The sequence below is a fragment of the Eumetopias jubatus genome, unplaced genomic scaffold, assembly GCF_037043125.1.
Source record: "Eumetopias jubatus isolate StellerSeaLion01/CBP00866 unplaced genomic scaffold, mEumJub1_p1.0 scaffold_10, whole genome shotgun sequence".
Lineage (NCBI taxonomy): Eukaryota > Metazoa > Chordata > Mammalia > Carnivora > Otariidae > Eumetopias > Eumetopias jubatus.
The window spans coordinates 93,576,244-93,597,131 of record NW_028274816.1 but is presented as its reverse complement, the minus strand read 5'-3'; the positions used below and the strand labels follow the sequence as shown (position 1 = coordinate 93,597,131).

Below are 20,888 nucleotides of genomic sequence, written 5' to 3'. Positions count from 1 at the left end.
GGCTCGCAAGGATTTGAAACCGTTTCTCTGTGGCGGCGGCGGCGGCGGCGGCGGCGGCGGCGGCGGCGGGGCGGCCGACCGGAAAGCTTGCATGTAGGGGCGCCAGGTTCTCGATTTCCCGAATTTCCCTGCCCCGCCCCTACACCCGGGTTCTCGAGTGGAATTTTGCGCGGGGCGGCTGCCGCCCCTCCCGTGCGGGCCCGTTCGGGGAGGGGCGTCGCCCCGCAGGCCTTGGGTCCGTTCGCAAGGCCTGTGGGGCGCGTGCCCCGCTGCGGGTTGAGGGTGGGGGGGGTAGCGGGGGGCCCTGGGCGCGGACGGCCGCTCTTCCACTTGTGGGTGAAATCCAGTCCTGGCGCGGACGGGGAAAGTTCTGGGTAAAGTTTGCTGGCTGGCTGGAGCTGGTCCACAGGACGCGGTCCCGAGATCCGACCGCAAGGGTGGCGGCCGGGGAGGAGAAATGTGTGTCCTGGACAAGGTAGGGAAGCGGCCGTGGCCTCGCGGGCTCGCAGGCCGCGCGCCCCGCGCCCGCCGCTCAGACAAGGGAAGTTCCTCCCAGGACAGGATGGGCGACCCCGGAGTTAGGGCAGGCCCGGTGTGCTGGCTCCCATGTGGGCGGCTGTCTCGACGCCCGAGCGCTCGGGAAGGCCTGGCCCAGCACCGCGGCATGCGTGCGGGAGCCACCGAGTGTCCCCGCGTTCAGTGTTCGGAGAACTACAGACACAACTACAGACGAACAGCTTTTATTCTGATCCTTGTGTGGCTGCTTTATTATTTGTCCTTTATATTCAAAGATGGGTAAAAATAAGGTAGAAAAGGCGAGCGGAAATGACAGGAGCCCCTGCATAGTGGTCAGGCTGCAGCCTGGAGTGCACGACGGTGGCACACAGTGTCCAGGCCCAGCTACCCCTTTCCCTGGGACTGACTCTAGGGCAGTTACTTAACTCCGCTAAGCCTCGACTTCCTCCTCTGGGAAATGGCCATGAAATAGTAGTGCCTGTCTCCCAGGGTGATGACTGGGAAATGTTTGTAAAGCACACAGCATGCTCCTGGCACCATCAGGGAAGGCCCAATCAGTGCTCTGGTAACTGTCCAGGCATCACGTGCACCTGTAAAACTTTCTGATTTACCGTGGGGCGTATTTCAAATTTTCTGGAATCACTCACCATACATTTAAAATACGGTTTGAGCAAAATTGATTTTTGCAACTTCTAGGAATACGTTTATTGTGTTTGGCAGGGGGCATGATGTATGTGAGGTGGCTTTTCTCCCCAGGTCTTTTAATATCTGTGGCTTCTGCTTTGCTGCCTCCTGTGACGGCTAAGCACCGTGAGTAGGCCTTAGCCCCTTTGATAGGTGTCCACATATAAATAGGTTTAAAAAAAGGCAGTGCCAGTGAGTTAAATAGAAGACGTGATCAAATATAGATTATAACTATAAGCAAGAGTTACCCAATTGAGTTCTTTTTTTTACTTTTGAAGTAGTTTATGTGATTAGTAGGCACACGAGACATAAGATACAGTTTTAAGTAGTGGTAAAACTGATTAGCTGGAACGAAGTAGATATGGTTTGTTTATAAGATGTAATTTGTGTAGCAAGAATTCCTTGAAGGTTTAAAATGGTAACTTAATTTTTTCCTTTCTGCTTTCCTTAATTTTGTTGGAGAATAAATAAGGAATAAGGAGATGCAGATTTTTAGCTTTTACCCAATGTCACATTGACCCTTTGTTGTGTTTTTAAAAAAAGTGTATTCCACTTTTTGTGTGTGTCATTATAGCAATTCCAGTTGCCTTTCTACTTTTCAGAATATGTCTTTATTAGTTGGAGATATTGCTGACGTTTATGTAAATGGCCAAGAAGTCAGGTATAATGGGTCTGAGAGCTAGGGATTTCAGAATTTTAATCTGAGCTCTGTGCTTAATTTATGACTTTGAGGGAGTCTTTTCAACTGTTGAGTTTCAGTTTTCCCTAACATTAAACGTTAACATCTTCTGTGTGTGTCAAAGGATTTATTGTGAATTAGTGCTTCTTAGAAATCTTTTTGTTTTAGCTTTATCTATGGGTGCTCTCAGGTAAATGTTTGAGCACATGGGCAGGATGCACTGTTTAAGCCTGGGAGTACTCCTAGGCTAGAGCTGTGCTTAACCTTCTGAGTTTGGGAGTTTCCATTTGTCTTTTCATCCATTTGAATAGTTGCTTCTTAGATTTATGGTCTAATATCCTGCAGTGGTATCATAACCCTCCATCACCAAGTACGCAACAGGTGTAATTATATAGGAATGCAGTTAGTTATTGTAGGAATGCAAACCAACCAACCAAACACCCCTAAGCCAACTAACCAATCAGAAAATGGATTTAAATAAAATTTGACTTAACCAAGTCTTATATTTGAAAATACGTTTCTTCTACTGTGATGCAGAAGGTAGGATGACCAGTTAGGGTAAATAGAATTAAGGCCATATACTATTTCTATTCTAGAAGATCTATTTGGTACTCAGAACAGAATCTTCTAAAAAATGATTAGTCTCACGTTAAAGTGGGACATTCTTCTCTTTTGTTAGCATTTATTTACGAATCAATTCTTTGGCTTCTAATAACGTGCCACATAATGTGCCAGGTACCCACCACGATGTGTAAGTCATGGGCCCTGCCTTCCAGGAACATCTCACAGATGGTGGAAGACATGTAAATAATACACAAGATGTGTACAAAAAATAATAGCACGGTGAATGCTGCTGCACAGGTGTGAGCAGGGCACCCTGAGAACGGAACACAGGAGTCTAGGCCGAGTGGGGCAGGCTTTCCTCAGAAGTCCCATTTGAGCTGCGTTTAGCTGACTGCAGGCAGAGGGAACCGCCTGTGGAGAGGATGTGGAAACATGTCCGGGCTTGGAGTGTTGCTGGAATGGCGCAGAGGTCACTGGCAGAGATGCGGCCCTTGGCAGGTGGACGTATTAGGCAGCGGGTATGTAGGGAGAGGTGAGAGATGGGCTCCAAATGCAAAGGCACTCGTAAGCCTAACCGTGGCTTTAGATAGTATCTTGATGTAGTAGGTGGTCCAGAGAGATTTTTAAATAGAGAGTGATATGCTTAGCTTTGCACTCAGGGAACCTACTCTGGTACCAGGGACTGAAGTAGGGAAACCAGACAGTGGAGAGGCAGGCTGTTGCTGGAGGGCAGGGGAGTGGTGGGAAGGGCTTTCTCTGAGACAGTGGCAGTGAGAAGCCAGACACTGGCAGGATTTGAGACATTTCCGAGTATTTGTTGATATATTGGCTTCAGAGGGGGGCTAGAGAATGGGAACAGTGGAGGGGCTGGAGGCCGCAGGGATGGAAAGTTTGAACCCGCGAGGAGGTGACTGATATTGGCATTAGAGAGGACAGTTAATGCTTCGGGTACAGAAGCAAAGGAGGTAAGGAGGTATTCTGTTCTCCTAGAGGTAAGTTGAGAGGTGGAGGGAAGAGCATTTTGGGGTGTCATCACCTGACTATTATTTTTCCCATGAAGCAGGAGGTAAGATTTTTTAAAACTGAGAATGAGGGGAGGCAAGAGCAGTTTGAGGGGCTTTAAGATGTCTGGCGGAAGCTTAGAAGCTTCTTTGTGGAGGAGGAAATAGTGAAGGACACCTGAGGGTTCAGGTAAGGTGGGAAGCTGACTGCAGGCAGCGCCATTTTTCTCCAGCGGACCCTTTGTGAGGGAATGAAGGAGGGCGTCGCAGGAGCGCAGTCTTACTGAGGGAAGTGTATGTATTTTTAGCTTAAGGAAGTTCGTCAAAACCTGTTGATTTTTGGGATTCACCTTCTTATAGGTAGTGTTTTTCTTGCTAATTTGGAAGAGATGTGAGGGCTAATATTTTAAGTTTTTTGAGGGGAGTTAAAAATTTTGAATTTACATACAGTTAAAAATCACTTTTTTAGTATACAATTTATTGAACTTTTACACATGTATTGAATAGGATCTTATAACCTATACGAATGGTATATAGAACAATTTCCGGTACTTCCCTTGTGCCCCTGCTTTGCATTCAGACTGTCCCCCAGCTGCTAAGCCCTGTGAACCACTGATCTGTTCTCTATACTCACACTGTTTGCCTTTTCTGGAATGTCATATAAATGGATAGCTAGAGTATGTAGCCCTTTGAAAATGGTTTCTTTCACTCAGGGTAATATATTTGAAGTTTATCCATGCCCTGTATGTCAGTAGTTCATTGCTTTCTGTTGCTGAGCACTCCTTCGTTGTGTGGATACACCATAGTTTGTTTATTCCCTAGGTGAGGGACATTTGGATTGTTTCCTGTGTTTGGTGATTACCTGAGAAAAAACTGCTACAAGCCTTATATTCAGGTTTTTGTGTGATTATAGACTTTGTTTCACTTGAGTAAGTACCTAAGAGTGGGATTTCTGGGTCATATATGGTAAGGGTATGTGGACTGTGTAAGAAACTGATAAATTGTTTTCTAGGGTGGCTGTGCCATTTTGCATTCCTCCCAGCAGTTCGTGAGTGTTCTTATTCTGTGTTCTCACCAGCATTTGGTATTATTTGGTATTTTTTATTTTAGCTGTCCTAATAGGTATAGTGAGATCTCATTGTGATTTTAATTTGCATTTCCCTAATGATTAATGACATTGAGCATCTTTTCATTTGTTTAGTTGTCATTTGAATATTTTCTTTGGCAAAGGACTCTTTTTTTTTTTCTATTTATTTTTGTTGGTTGGTTTTCTTATGGTTGAGTTTTGAGAGTTCTTTATATGTTCTTCATATAAATCCTTAATGAGATATATGATTTACAAATATTTTCTCCCAGTCTGTGGCTTATCTTTTCAATCCCTTAATGGAGTCCTTTGCAGAGCAGTTTTTTATTTTGGTGAAGGTCAATATAATAGTTTTTGTTTTATGGGGAGTGCTTTTGGTGTCATATCTAAGAAATTCTTGTCTAATCCAAGGTCATGAAGATTTTCTCCTATGTTTTCTTCTAAGAGTATTATAGTTTTAAATTTTACACCTTTAGGTCTTTGATTTTTTTGAGTCAATTTTTGCATACAGTGTAAGGTTTGGGTTGAAGTTTATTTATTTATTTTGCATATGGATGCCCAATTGTTACAGTGTATTTGTTGTAAAACCTGTCATTTCTCCATAAATTGCACCTTTGTCAAATACCAGCTGTCCATACTTGCATCGGTCAATTTCTGAACTCTAGTCGGCTCCATGTCTGCGTGTCTTATCCTCACCAATACCACATTGTCTTGATTACTTAGTTTGATAGCACATCTTAAGATCAGGTAATTGAGTTCTCCAATTTTGGTTTTCTTTTTTTTTTCAGAATTGTTTTTGCTATTCTAGTTCCTTTACATTTCTATATAAATTTTAGAACCGGCTTGTGCATATCTACAAAGAATACTGCTGGAATTTTGACTAGAATTGCAATATATCTATAGATCAATTTGGGGATATATAACACTATTTAACACTAAGAGTTTTCCTTGACCTCTTTCATTAGAGTTGCGTAGTTCTCAGCAGACAGATCTTAATATTTTAATTTTAAATCTTTTACAGACTGAGTTATGGAAATAGGAAGTGAAGAAGAAAAATGGGAGAAGCTGGATGCAGAATTTGATCACTTTGTGGTAGATATGAAGCCCTTCGTTCTAAAATTACCCCATAGGTCAGGTAAGATTATGTTTGGAAACTAGATTCTTAAGATTAATTTTTTTCTTTATATTATTTTTTCAAACCAGTGAACTATCACAGTGAAAAGAAAGCTTAATTTCTTCCTTTCTTTCTTTTTTTTTCTTGGTTAAAAATTTATTAGAGAGAGAGAGTGTGTGTGTGAGCAAGGGGAAGGGGAGAGGGAGAGAGAGAATCTCAAGCAGACTCCTTGCTGAGCACAGAGCCCGACCCAGAGCTCCATCTCACCACCCTGAGATCATGACCTGAGTTGAAACCAAGAGTTGGGATGCTCAACCTACTGAGCCACCCAGGCGCCCCCCAAAGCTAAATTTCTTTAAGCACAGTTTCATCTTAAGCTGATGTAGAATTGTTTGCTTTGAGCTATTCAAGGGTAAATAGAAATTTAGTGGTAGTATCCTAGTAAACTGTGGAAAGATCTTACTGTGATACTAGTCTCAGACATCAAGAGCTTAAAGCCCATGGATCTCCAACGTTAGCTACCACTGTTTCTTCCTGCATCTCTTTCCTCCCTGAAGTGCTTCCTCTTTCAGGAGCCTGCTATCTATCTGTTCTCTGACAGTTTTATTTATCAAAGTAGAAAAAAAATCTATTGGTCTTATATGCTTATTGGTTGACTGAATGAAATCAATTGTGAATGAGTTTTTGTTTTTATCTTGTCTGCAATTCCTGGCCTGTTTAATAATGGGATGAGAGTCTTTGTATCAAGTCAAAGACTTTTCAGATAATTTAAGGCATCAGAGAACAATTGAAAAGAGTTTGGGGGGGGGGCCAGGATGATTCTCTAAGCCCTGGTAAGCTGTAAAGATAAATCTGATTTGGTGGTGGGGAGTGGGGCCAAGAAACTCTGGCTTTTACCCAAGTTTTGTCCAAGTTCCCTGTTTCCCTGAGGTGTCTAAGTGAACTCCATATTCAAAATGAGAAACCAACTCCATATTAGATATTTGTTCCAGGGAGCTGCTGCACTGGGAAAAGGGAGAGTAGCGTATGAGTTATGCATTCTGTGGTCACCCACTGTTCTGGGGCTGCAGCCTTTCTTAGTCAGGATGGCTTGGCATGGTCTTCCTTCCAAGCTTCTTTTTCTACTCTCTCCTCTTGCCTCATGAGACTGTAACCTCCTCTTTCTCCCTCTGCTAGTCTTCAAGATGTATATTTCATGTCCTGTGGCTCATTCATGATAATTTGTATTGTTTGTATATTATTTCATTAATTGTATTTCTATTTAATGATATCTATACCGTGCTCTCTTCTGATATTTACTACCTTTTTCTTTTTTTGTCTTAGATCTGCTGATTAGGACAAATTTGTGTTAAAGTTTCTCATTATAAATGTATTTGAAAAAAACTATCCTCATATTTCATTTTCTTTTAAAAATGGATGTTAGGTACATAGAATTGGATTAATTGTAATCTTTGGTTCATGGCTTATTTTCAGTATGGGTATATCCTGCCCTTTAATTAATTCATAATGAATGTTCCAGAACTCACTTCCCAATCAAGAGCCTGAACAATGATGATAATTTATATCTTCTTATAGCTAAATGCTTCTTCTGATAATGGCTCTCCCCAGTATTTTAAGTAGAGTAATGAATTCTTTTCATGAACTAAATTGTACTAAGTTCTGGCCATTAGGATATTATATAGATTTCAGTTTGCTGCAAGGCTTATAGAAGATACATAGTTTGAAAAAAGTGTTTTCTTAAGTTTATCTGTTTCACTTTTTTTCCCCTCAAAGTACATGCGATAGTTGATGAAGTTTGCTTTGTGATTATATAATTTTCAAAGCTAAAAATACAAAAGTTCTTTAAAGGTTAGCCCTCATACCTGTAGTGATAAATCTGGTATGAAAGTGGTAAATCCGGCCCTAGCAATTTTTGTAGGTAAAACAATAAATGAATATGACCTTTAGAAACTAAGAGATTAAAGCAGACTTACGATTTATGTTAGCTATATAATCCTCAAATTGAGTTAGACTGATAAAAGATTAATTCAAAATAGTTTTCATGAGACCTAAAACCAATTCTGTGTCATGGTCAGATGAGGTAGTCAATAGGTCATTATATGCGGATTAAGTTACTGTATTTTAAGGTAGTTTTTAAGGGGATAATTATTTTGCTAAATTACATGTTAGTAGCCCTCAATTATTTTTAGAGAGGTTAAAAGAAAGCCCTAAATTAATCAACTACAAATCTGAAATTTATCAGCTTAGTAAATAAAATATTTGAGATCTAATTTTAGGTTAAGTTTAAAATGCTTAAATAAGATTGCATTTCAGCTCTCCTTTGGTTTGTATGATTAGAATTATAGACAGATTTTTCAACACAGCTAAAATTATCTTAGAGGTGTTTTTATAGCAAAATTTTATCTCAGAAATTATTTGATAGTGATCCAGCGATTTTATTTTTGAGAAAATATTTCTTTGCATTTGTCGTGCCTGATCGATCACTAATTAACTGAAAAAGTTAAACTTTTCAGGGGTTGGCGAACTGTAGCCTCCCAGGGCCAAACCCAGCCTGCTGCCTTTTCTGTAAAGTTTTATTAGGAAATACTGATGCCCACTTGATTACACGTGGTGTGTGGCTGCTTTCCTGTTATGGTGGTGGCGCCGAGTCGTCGTGTCACAGACTGGCTAGCCGCAAAGCCTAAAATGATGACGGCCTGGCACTTTACAGACAGCGTTCACCAGGCCCCTGCTCTAGACCAAAGCAGATGTTCTGTAGGTCTTCACTGTTTTATTTTCTGAAAAATCAAGTTTCTAATAGTTCTTATGTATTTCTAGAACGGCAGAGGTGTGCACTTTGGATCAGAAAACTGTGTGAGCCTTCAGGAACAGGTGTAGGAGTAATGGGCAGGAAGAATCGGAACCTGTATGCAAAACTGTTACTGCACATGCTGAAGCGCGGAGTGCTTGAAGGCCCCTTTACACACCGACCTGAACCAGGGACACTGAAAACCTTACCTTCGTACATGGTAGGTGTCATTGACCAAAAGGTGTCTTAGCTTCATTTCTTTAAAAATGTCAACTCATCATCGCAGTTGGGAATGGTTATATTATTAAGTTATAAGTCCTGTATAATATAAGAGTTAAAACTGTTTTTTTTCCTTCCTAATTAACTTTTTTCCACTTTGAATAGAAATCAGATATTCGTCTTATGGGGATTCTGTGTATTGATTTAGCCATCCCACAATATTTTACTGTATTTCTGAAAAACAAAGTAAATTCTTTTATATTGAACCTCAGTTTCCCACTAGTTTTCACTGGATAACGTTAACCATAGTTTATGTATATCAGTGAATTCTGGTTTATTAAACTCTTTCATATACATTATTTAATAATTCATGAGAGGTTGGATTGAGTGACTTCTAAAGTTCCTTTCTACTCTAATAAAATGATAGTAAGTTGGAGTTTATACTTCATTTAATTTCACTATCAAAATCAGCTGTTACAAAGGTAGTTATAATTATGTTTGATTGGTGAATTGCCACTGTCTTGATCTTTGTAACCATGAAATATGCCTTGGTTTTTGTGGTGTTTGAATACTTGAGAAATCCGACTGGAGTGCTTGGTATTGGTAGTTGCTATTAGGATATTTATGTATTTAAAAAAAATAACTTCGGTTAACTTAAACCAAAATGCAGTGAAGAGGCACACTGCACACGGATGATAGTTTTGTCCAAGGCAGAGATGCCAGACGTTGTAATGCTGTTGGCAATTGTATGTTAAAGTCGAGCCGTATATTTTGCTTCACATCAGTGGTCTTCGGGGCAGTAGTCACCTGACATATTCGATTGAACCTTGCAGTGACTATCTCATAAAACTGCTGTGCATGTCTGACTTGGGATCGAGGGTCATGTGTCACTTCTCCCTAGAGAGCACCCCTCTTGAGGATTCTTTGGGTGGGATTCAGAGAATTGTTGCCGAAGTTTCTGGTTAATGCAGAGTTTTCTTCAGAAGTGTGTCAAGAAGCTCTGCTCACTTGAAAAACAATTAGTGGGCTCCTGCCATTCTTTTTAAAGACTAAAGGTAGAACATTGTCTGAAACACATTCAGATGTTGAGATATGGGTGTGTTGCATCATGTTTTCCCATTCATACTCATTTCACAGAATCATAGGAAAGGCTTGCTTTCACAAATAATAACAATGAGAAGGCCCAGGGACTCATCTTGGATTTTCTGGTTAGTTTATGGCATGGCCAGAACTAAAGTCCAGGTCTTCACCTCTGTTGTTCCTCCTTTACCTTATCAAGGGATTCCTAATTTCTGTTTCTGATTTTTGTGGATTGTGGTTTCTCTGCCCACTGATTTTGTGTGTCTGTGCAGAGTAATTAATGATCACAGAAAGAAATAGAGCACATGATTTAAAAAGAATTTTTCTGTTTATCTTTTTTTTTTTTTTAAATTGGGCATTTCTAGTATTCCATTTCATCTTCACTATCAGTTTGCTAGCTGTATCTCTCCTTTTTAGTAGTTGCCTTAGGGCTTACAAATTGCATCTTTAATTTATGGCAGTTTACCTTCGAAAGTATTATACCAGTTTATGAATTATGGCAGAAACTTATAACATTTCCTCTCCTTTGTGCTGTAAGTTTTCATACATTTCACTCCTACGTGTATTTTTTTATTATTTTTTATTTTAATTCTAGTATAGTTAAATTACAGCATTATATTAGTTTCAGATACACAATATAGTGATTCAACAATTCTACCCATCACTCGGTGCTCATCGTGATACGTGTGCTCTTAATCCCCATCACCAATTTCACCCATCCCCCACCCACCTGCCCTCTGATAACTAACAGTTTGTTCTCTATAGTTAAGGGTCTGTTTTTTGTTCTTTTTTTTTTTTTATTTGGTTTGCCTCCTTTTTTCTTTGTTCGTTTTGTTTCTTAAATTCCACATATGAGTGAAATCATGGGTCCATTTATCTTTTTATAAAGCTATATTTTTTTATAATACAAATAATTATCAGATTTATCTGTTATGTAATTTTTATCATTTATCAGATTTCTTATATAGCAAAGCATAACTAAAATGTAAAATGTTATCCATTTTATGTATCTTAATATTTCATAATTCATTATGCATTTTTTATGTAATTTGAGTATTTGAAAGGCTGTTACCAGACTTGAAACTTAGTGGAAATTTTAACTATTTCATTATAGTACATTTTGAAAGAATAATTTTTCTAATTTTTAAAAAATCAGTCCATCTATTTTGATGAACCAAATCCAGCACGAGCAAAAGGTTCAAGCCCGGAAGGATTACCAGACTGGGTAATGGGTGAACTGGGGACCAGTGAACACAGATTAAATGAATCATGGAAGCTTTCTTCCGGAGAAGATTACTCTTTGGTGCAGTCACCAACTGATGTACACAGGTATGCTATGAAAATGGGATTTAAACGTGATTCATCATTTAACCTGTCTTCAGATCTGGTTCATATGTTGTTTTTCCTTGTGGGTTTTTTTTAATGGTAAGTAGTTGGTTTACTTTATAATTTCATTAAAGTTGAGGGCTGTCAAGGGATGTCAGGTAGGAAAAATAACAGTTTTGCTTTAATATTTACGATATATTCAAGATTCTGTTACTTTTTTTTTTTTTTAAAGACTTATTTATCCATTTGACAGAGCGACAGTGAGAGAGGGAACACAAGCAGGGGGAGTGGGAGAGGGAGAAGCAGGCTTCCTGCTGAGCAGGGAGCCCGATGTGGGACTCAATCCCAGGACCTTGGGATCATGACCTGAGCCGAAGGCAGACGCTTAATGACTGAGCCACCCAGGCGCCCCAAGATTCTGTTTTAGTTTTAACCACTTTTTGGGTATCTGTTAAATATATATATATATCCCATTACTTGGAAGGTAGTGTCTGAGAACCTTTAAGTAACTTCTTTGTTTTCCTTCATGATAAGCATGAATTAAGAACATTATTAATGACTTCAACAAAATATAACATCCTGCATATTCATCTTGAAGCTTATGCTTGAATTTCTCTTCTTTTTCTCTCGTTGAACAATATTTGTTTTGATTTAATAAAATAATGAATGTAAAGGTAAACCTCATTCAGTTGTGTTTTCTCACTAAAGCACTAAACTTAAATAGGATTTTTAGTGCAAATAAAAATAAACTTAAGCTTTTCAAATACACAAAAAGATTATTATTGTTGCAGTATAACTTTTGGCCTTTAGGAGGAATAGATTTACATTGGGCTTTTATCAAATTTTGAATTTAACTTTCATCGTTTTCTGAAATGTTAAAATATTGGACAGTAGCAATTGACATGGACCATATTATGTACTTCACTCCTCACCATTCGCTTGCTAGTTTTAATTTTTTGGAATTTGATTTGGTTAACAGTGTAATCTTTTTCACTATAATTTTTTTGGTTTATTCCTTAATCAGATAGAGAAATGTTATTAGTAATTTGAAATGTCTTCATGGTTGATGTAGTCTGGTTATAGGTTTTTCAGACCTCAGGTATTATGATGGAAAAGAGCAGAGAGATGAACATACTGCAAGAGATCCAGTCCACGTGAATGAAATTTTTTTTATTAGAAAGGGGAAACGGAGAGGCAAAAAAGGAAGAGGTGGTAGAATTAAGGATATGTTCAGAAGATTAAAGAGAAGTGAATAGATGAGTCAATAGCAGGTGGTGTTAGATACTTATTTTTTGCAGTCACGGGAGATTTAAAAATAGAGGAGGTGTTATTGTGGAATTTTTGTTAGCTTTATAGCAGCTAAATGGAGGTGTAAAGAGATTGTGGTCTGCATACAAAGAAAAACACAATTCTTGGTTAGGTGTTTGCCAAAACATTTCTTGAGTGTCCAACTAAAAGCTGTATTCCTTTCTAGGTAATGAATATGGAGATTATGGTATAAAGGTGAACTAGTTTCCCATGTCTTGGAGCTGAGCAGAGGTTGGAAACTGGTGATCTTGGACTGAATGAATCATGTGGATAGATTTGTTTTGTTTGACTTATATAGTGTCTTTAAAGATTTTTGAATGAGTTATTAAAAATTAATAATTGGGGAATTTCATATAAACACCTAATTTTTTTGGACTGTTTAAAAAACTGGAGACCCAGCTGTTTTTGGAGAAGACAGCCATAGATTGGGGATAAGTAATATTTGGTTACTCTCCTAATGCAGCATGCCTTCACTATTTGCTGCTCATTTTTGACACTAATTTTGAGGTCGGTTGCATCTCTTGTTGAGTATGAGCTTTTTTTCCCTTTTAAGAAGAAGGGTTGAGAGGTGAAAGAAGTGTTTCTATTCACATTTTTACATTCTGTCACAAGTGGAAAGAAGAAAGGTAGATGGAGAGGGATCATATGACTCAAAAAGAGGAGAGAGACTGCATCTTTGTAGAAGTGAAGACTACCCCTACATCTGGCAGCATAATCACTCAGTTGTTACCCAGATCCTACAGACACTGGATTTTTTTTCTAAATTTAATTTTATTATATTATGTAAATCAGCATATAGTACATCATTAGTTTTTGATGTGGTGATCCACGATCCATTGTTTTCATATAACACCCAGTGCTCCATGCAGTATGTTGCCCCCCTTAATACCCATCACTGGGCTAACCCATCCCCCCTCCCCCCTCCCCTGTAAAACCTGCAGTTTGTTTCTCAGAGTCCACAGTCTCTCATGGTTCATCTCTCCCTCCAATTCCCCCCCCTTCATTTTTCCCTTCCTTCTCCTAATGTCCTCCAGGCTGTTCCTTATGTTCCACAAATAAGTGACACCATATAATAATTGACTTTCTCTGCTTGACTTATTTCACTTAGCATCATCTCCTCCAGTCCCATCCATGTTGATGTAAAAGTTGGGTATTCATCCTTTCTGATGGCTGAGTAATATTCCATTGTATGTATGGACCACATCTTCTTTATCCATCCATCTGTTGAAGGGCCTCTCGGCTCTTTCCAGTTTGGCTATTGCGGACATTGCTGCTATGAACATCGGGGTGCATATGGCCCTTCTTTTCACTACATCTGTGTCTTTGGGGTAAATATCCAGGAGTGCAGTTGCTGGGTCATAGGGTAGCTCTATATTTAATTTTTTGAGGCACTTCCACACTGTTTCCCAAAGTGGCTGTACCAACTTGCATTCCCACCAACAGTGTAAGAGGGTTCCCCTTTCTCCACAACCTCTCCAACATTTGTTGTTTCTTTCCCTGTTCATTTTTGCCATTCTAACTGGTGTAAGGTGGTATCTCAATGTGGTTTTTTTTATAACTTATATAATGGCTTTTTAAAATTAATTAATTTTTTAAAATGTTATTTAATTATGTTAATCACCATCCATTACATCATTAGTTTTTGATGTAGTGTTCCATGATTCCTTATTTGCGTGTAACACCTATTGCTCCATGCAGTACGTGCCCTCTTTAATACCCATCACCAGGCTTTCCTTGATGGCTAATGATGATGAACATTTTTTCATGTGTCTGTTAGCCATTTGTATGTCTTCTTCAGAGACAGACACTGGATTTCTAATGGTTGTTTCAGATAAGTAGGGAAGAGAGTTAGGTGCATGGATAATTTCTATATAGTGGTTATGTGTAGTTGTGGGGATATTTATGAAGATTGAGATGTGTGTAAAATTAAGGTTTAGGGTAGAAAATAGATTTGAGATCTCATGGAGTCCAGGTGAGTGGGCTTTTCTCCCTTGGAACAGAGGATGAAGTTTAAGAAAACATAGAATATTCTTCAAATATTACTCAGTGACTTCTCTGGAAAATGATACCATAGTAAAATCTCCGCAATTTTAACATATAACTTCTTTTTCTTTGTTGCTCACCTGTAATTAAAATGGCATGTAATGCCAGTTATTCAGATACGAGGCATTAGCTATCAGTTATATAATACATAATTGATGGGAAAAGCAGGCAGTCCTTTGGTCCTTCTCTGTCCTTCAGATCTCGCAATTCAAAAAAGTCTTACTTGACACCCCAGGTCTGTTTTAGGGACTTTGTGTTTCCTTGTTGCACTCATGATGTGCAAAGTTTCCGTATCTGTCCTCTGTGCTAGATTGTAAATGTCATGAGGCAGGGACTGTGCTTTTCCTATTTGCACTATGTTCCCAGCACCTAGCGCTGGGCAGGAACCTTTTGGGAACTCCATAAATATTTATATTTGTTGAATGCTTACATGTATGAATGAATGAATTGTGTTAGGCACTGCCACATACTTAATATGTACAGAAACCTTTAGAGACAGCTAGATTGTGACAGAGAGAACGGCCCATGAGGATTAAAAAAAAAAAACTTTCAGGACAAGTTAAGGAAAGGATACATTTTAGAAGAAGTTCAGAGAAGTGTGGGTATAGGCTATAGAGATGCCTTTCACACACCACGACGAATAGAAAGACAGTGAGCTGGGAAAAGATACACTGAAATACCGTTCTGGCCAAGTGTCAGAATACCATGAAGGCTAAGGGCCGGTTAGTGCTATAAAAACAAAACTTCTCAGAATAACTATTCTTCTGTTCTTCTCTTAATCTAATTCAATCTATTTTCAAGTTTTAATTTGATTTAAAATTCTAATCCACATGTACATGAATTAACAGATACTTGTAATTTTATATACATGAAGGCATTTAAAAAATAAAACTGACTTTTACTTTAGCTAAGGGCAATACAGTTGATTTAAAAGCCAAATACATAACGTGTGAGATGAGATCAGAAGTGGTGGTGAAGAGTCTACTGATGGTCTGTCTTCGTTTCCCTAAAGTTGCTCCTTTACGGAGTGGTCATACTGTGCTAATGAAAAAGTTAGTATCTGCTAGTGTTGACCTAATACATCTAATCAGTTCTGTAAGAAATTGTTTTAAAAAGTTTAAGAGACTTATAATATTTGACACATGTATGTTTTTATAGTGAATAATTTATTGTTACTTAGAACTGAAGTTTAATGCTGCCTCATAAATTTTACAACCACTTCAACTTGTCCTTTGAAAAACCTCTTTAATCTTAAAAGATATTCCCCCTTAGTGTTTCTTTTTTGATCACTTTATAAAATCCTGCTTTACTTAGACCTTTTTGTATGTGAAGTATTTCTAATGGCATTTTAGATTATGCTGTTTGTGTCCTAGCCTTTTCATATTATTAAAGATGCAGAGCCCTTTTGAAGCCTCTTTGTTAGGCCTCCCTATTCAGTAGAGGTGGCACCTTTCCTTTACCTTTATTCTTCCTGTAGGATATGGGGTGTAGCTTCATTCTAAACATGTTGGAAGTAGTATGAGGTTATAGTCTGTCATGCTTATTCTCGTGCTTCCCCCCCCCCCCACCAAATACACATCATACACTAGTAAACTTAGCATTTCACATCAGACGGCTTTGACACATAGCTAGTTCCATCCTGGTTTTACTTTTTGCTTTCCTTTTTCATATTTCTTGGTTTAAGTTTAGGTTGTTACCTATGTTTTCTTTTAGAAAAACCACTTTTCAAATCATTTTGCTATTTTTTTAGAGATCGATAACTGCATTTAAATGTCAAATACCTGCTTATTTTCTTGACAGTGAAATATTTTACTTATATTTGAGTTTGGAGCATGGTTTTACAAAATGGTACTCATGAGACCATAGACTTAGCTCTCATCCCTGTGCAGTTTGGCTGATTTCATTTAGTTCTGCAACGATGAGCTGTATCCATATATAGCTTCCTGGTCATCCTTCAGATACTTACCACTGTGATCTGGTAAAGACCATAATTATCTTTGTGGCAGACAGACTTTCAGGTGGCTCCATGGTCCTCCTCTGGGTGTTCACAGTCTTGTATAAACACTACTTCATGGGTGTGGGCAGGACCTGTGACTTGTTTCTAACTAACAGAATATGGCAATGGTGTTGGGATGTCCCATCCATGATTACATTATGATATGTAAGACTCTGTCCTGCCAGTGGACTGGCTCTAGAGTCTTGCTGTGTTTTCCTTGCTGGCTTTGAAGAAGCAGGCTGCCATGAATTCTCTAGCTATAAGGAATTGAATGCTGCTGACAACCATGCGAGCGGGGCAAGTGGATCCTTCCCCAGTAGAGCCTCCAGATGAGAACCCCGCTCTGGGCAAACCTGATGGCAGCCTCGTATGGCCCTAAGCAGAGGACCCAGCTCAGCTGTACTTACACTTCTGACCCACAGAAACTATGAGAACATATGTGAAGTATACATGTGTTGTTTAAACTCTTCAGTTTGTGGTAATTTGTTAGGCAGCAATAGATGACTAATACAGTTTTTATCCTCATTTTAGGAAATTATACAAACTATATACAATACCTGCTTCTTGTGAAAACCTCAATGTAGAAATATGTGGAGTAAAAAGTCAGTCCTCTCCATGTCCCCCTATTCCCCTTGCCTCATGGGATGTAGTAGTCATCAGCAATTTGGTGTGTGTCATTCTATGGTAGACACATAGCCACACAAATGTAATTAAAAAGTTATGTTAGTTTATACTGTATGTACTGTTCTGAGACTTGCTCTCTTGCCACTTAACCATGTCTGAACCTGTGTCGTATAGTCTGTGTAGTCTTTTTAATTACAGATCATAATCCATAGGGTGGATTTACTATAATTTAACCTGTCTCTGTTGCTTTTAATTCTTTATTGTTATAAAGAATGCTTTAGTTAACATTTTGGTACGTATATCATTATGCAACTGCATGTATTTTGGACTATTACTGATGCCCAGAAAAGAAATCGCTGTTTCAGTAGCTAGGTGCATTAACAAATTTAATGGATAAACTATTGGTGGGATTATTAGTAGGTACAACATCTTGTGCGTTGGTAACAAAAATCTGTATGGGCTAGTATGGAGAGATCTCCAAGATATATAAAGTTTAAAAGAAGTATATAAAAGTATAGTAAGCTTCCACGCATGTGTGTGTATGTATATTTTAAAGAGGATATGTGGATACATATCTGTACATGTGTAAGGGATATTTCTGGGTGCCACATTTGAAGCAGTTTTACCTTTAGAGTGTGGGACTAGTCAAGTGTGGAAAGTTAAAAACTTTTATTTTGTACATGTGTGTTATTTTTAATAGTCTACACACTTATTTTTTGATAGATTCTGTTAAGTTGCCCTCCAAAATATCATCTTCTTAAGATGTTTGGGCATACACATCATTAACATTAGTGATGCACATTTAACTATAAGAAACAAATATGCAAGTTTAAACATAAGAATGAAATTTTCCCAATAAATAAATACTTGTGGATTTCACTTGTATTGCTAGTTTGTTAAAACAGAAATCAAGTGGGACAAGTTGTACCATTTATGGAGCATCTACTGTATGCCAGATACTATTCTAGAAATCTTTTATAACTTATCTCATCCTTTCTACAGTTCTGTGAGGTTGACGTGATGGCCCTTTGTATTTATAGATGAGGTAACAGCTTCAGTAAGGTCGTGCCACTTTCCCAGTTATGGATCCAGTTTCAGAACCTAGGTCTTGATGATTCCAGACCTCATGTTCTTTTTAGTCTACCATGTAGGCATGAGTACTTTTTGCAGCAAATATGGAAATTCCACTTTGATCCATCTTTTTCCCGAACACTTGAGCTGCCTCAGCAGACCTGGGCGACCTGTGCCTTTGTTCTTGGTTATTTCTAGGTTGAGCTGAAATGAGGCAGTTTGCCTTTGTTCAAATCTCACTTCTGACACTTGGCAACCATGTGTCCTCAGGCAAGTTACTTAATTTCCCTAAAGCCTGGTTTCATCATTTGTAAAATGGAGATCTAGAGCCTCTGACATGGGACGTGGGAAAGTGTTAGCTGTTGTGGCCACCATCATTGGCATGGTGACTGGGATTTTAATAGTTCCTGCAGGGGCTTGCTTGTTAGTTTGTTTGACCATTCTTTTGCTTCTCTAATTATCTAATCTTCCTAAAGGATATCTTAAAATCCATTGGTCAATTATTTTGAGTTACTAAAAATCATTGTGTTCTTGAGAAAAATAAATTAATGGCTATGCAGAAAGGTTCTCATTGTAAGTATGAATCATGCACACTCAGAATAAAGAGGGTAAGAGTATTTTAAAAGGGGCTTCGAAGGAATCTTTATTTAGGTAACTCAGCAAATCCCTTTCCCCTCAGATGGAAGGAATACAATGTAGCTGGCCCCACACCCCACTTTTTTTTTTTTTTTTTTGCATTTGGCCATACCCTGAATTAGAAGCTGCCTAAGTAATAGACATAAGTTCATGTTGTCTCTTCTTTTTGTGCATTATCCCAAACACAGAACACAAAGATAATAAGTTGTATTCTAATGATTCTGTGAAAAATGTTTTGAAGCTTCTTTTTAATGGCTTGTAATTATTTTTATGACTTCTCAGTGAAGTATGATGTGGTTTGGTAGCTTATCACCAAAATGAAGTTGGGGCTAGGATAGAAAAGATAAAAAAGAATGCTTTAATACCACTTACTATTTTTACTTGAAACTTTGCTTGAGAGTTATGGGTTAGGAGAGGGTGGAGGGGAGTAAAGATGAATCAGCCTGCTTCCCAGTGGAAGAAACACATGGATTCTGCTTATTTTAGAGGACTTTGTTCATGAAAAAGAAGGCATTGGTTTGGATTTCTTTAGATGCCATTTTATAAAGAGCTACCATCTAGATTACATAAAAATTCTAGGAGTGTGCAAACAGAATTATTATTTATTGTATATTACTTTTACCATATTAGATTTAGGTTATCTTTAAATGAATTAAAGTTTTATCTTTTAATTTATGTTGTGTCCTCTAAATGATAAATTTGTTCATACCTATAAGAACCTATAAGACTTGGAGAATAATTATCCTATTTTAAGTGATTATAGAGGACTATAATTTTTGCATCTTGCTTTAATGAGATCTTCCATGGGTTATTTGATGCCAGATTTTAGTTTGGAATGAAGAATCTAATTATAACCCTGCCCTTATGGAAAATATGATTTGTTTTACAATGATCCTCTTTATGATGTGGTTTTCCAGGAATGCATTGCAGCAAAAAGCTGGGACTATGCATGTCCTTTAAAAATGTCTCCCTGTTTACAGCTAGCGTTTCATTTGCTTGTGCAGTTTACTAATATGACCAGCAGATGGCGATCAAGTATAATGAAAATGTGATTGTGATTGAGATACTGATCTATGTGAAAAAAACATTTTTCACTTTAAAAATAATGATGTAATTTTTTAGTCTGGATACTTAGAAAACCACAAAAAAAATCTTTTTACTTTGTTAGGCTCTATTTTTTTTTTTTGGCTCTATTTTTATATGTAAATGACATTAATAGTATAAATAGCCCCTGCTCCTAAATCATTAGATGAATATATGGGGGAGCTGATCAGTACCTTTCCTTCCTAGGGATTCTTTATATCCACTGGCATAAATAAATATGGTTGGGATTACACATAGTAAAACATCCTTAAATGTTCACTAAGTACATTCATTATAGTTACGAATAGCCCCGCTGTTTGGGCAAAGATATATTCTGCAGCAGCTCCGTCCACTAGAACTTTCTGCATAGAAATGGTCTATGGCTGTGCTGTCCAACATAGTAGCCACTATTCACATATGACCACTAAGCACTTGAAATGTGACTAGTGTGACGGAGAAGCTGAATTTTACATGGTAATTAATTTAAATAGCCATATGTGATTTAGAGGCTGCTGTATTGGGCTTAGAGCTATAGACCTGGGTCTTCGGCAGGGCCATCGTAAAACCTGACCTACTAGTAGAGAGCTGCCGTCTAGGTAGGGCAGTGGGATGCAGATAGGAACTAGGAGTTGGGTGTTGGTGCATATAAACTGCCTCCGCTCCAGAGGAGACCTTTTTTCTGTGCTTCCTGGTAATTTCACAGGTATCTCTTCTTTGATGATAATCACCCATGATCAACACCTAGTTGCTTTTCTTTCAGTCTCAGGTTTCAGAGGAGCTCTTGGGAATAAATATTTTTGAAAGAAGGAAAAATTAATCATTTTTCTTAAATTAGTTTTTTTTGCCATTTTGTTTGGATAGAACACTTAGGATGGATTATATCTGATTAATTTGATATTTTTGATAAATTGGCCATTTAACCTTGAGCTCTAGAAATAAGTATGCTATATAAATGAAGAATGAAAACTTGTTTCTTAGGGTATTCAATAAAGCATAACATTTCACTGTCATAAAACCACTTAACTACTCATTAACTTTCAACATTCATGTACTAATTAAATATCATTCTTCG

General features: G+C 38.1%; 1 protein-coding gene across 8 annotated transcripts in view; it reads left to right on the top strand.

Annotated features, from left to right (window-relative positions):
• The window catches only part of CEP112 (centrosomal protein 112), a 490,180-nt gene continuing 469,292 nt past the window's right edge, over positions 1 to 20,888 (top strand). For all 8 annotated transcript variants that reach the window (XR_003610708.2, XM_028112476.2, XM_088028176.1 and 5 more), the window contains exons 1-4: positions 1 to 93; positions 5,550 to 5,663; positions 8,460 to 8,650; positions 10,886 to 11,058. Coding sequence is in view for 7 of the 8 variants with exons in the window: in XM_028112476.2 (XP_027968277.1) it covers positions 5,558 to 5,663; positions 8,460 to 8,650; positions 10,886 to 11,058 (470 nt within the window). In the remaining variant the exon portion in view is untranslated. The remainder of the gene's footprint in view (positions 94 to 5,549; positions 5,664 to 8,459; positions 8,651 to 10,885; positions 11,059 to 20,888) is intronic.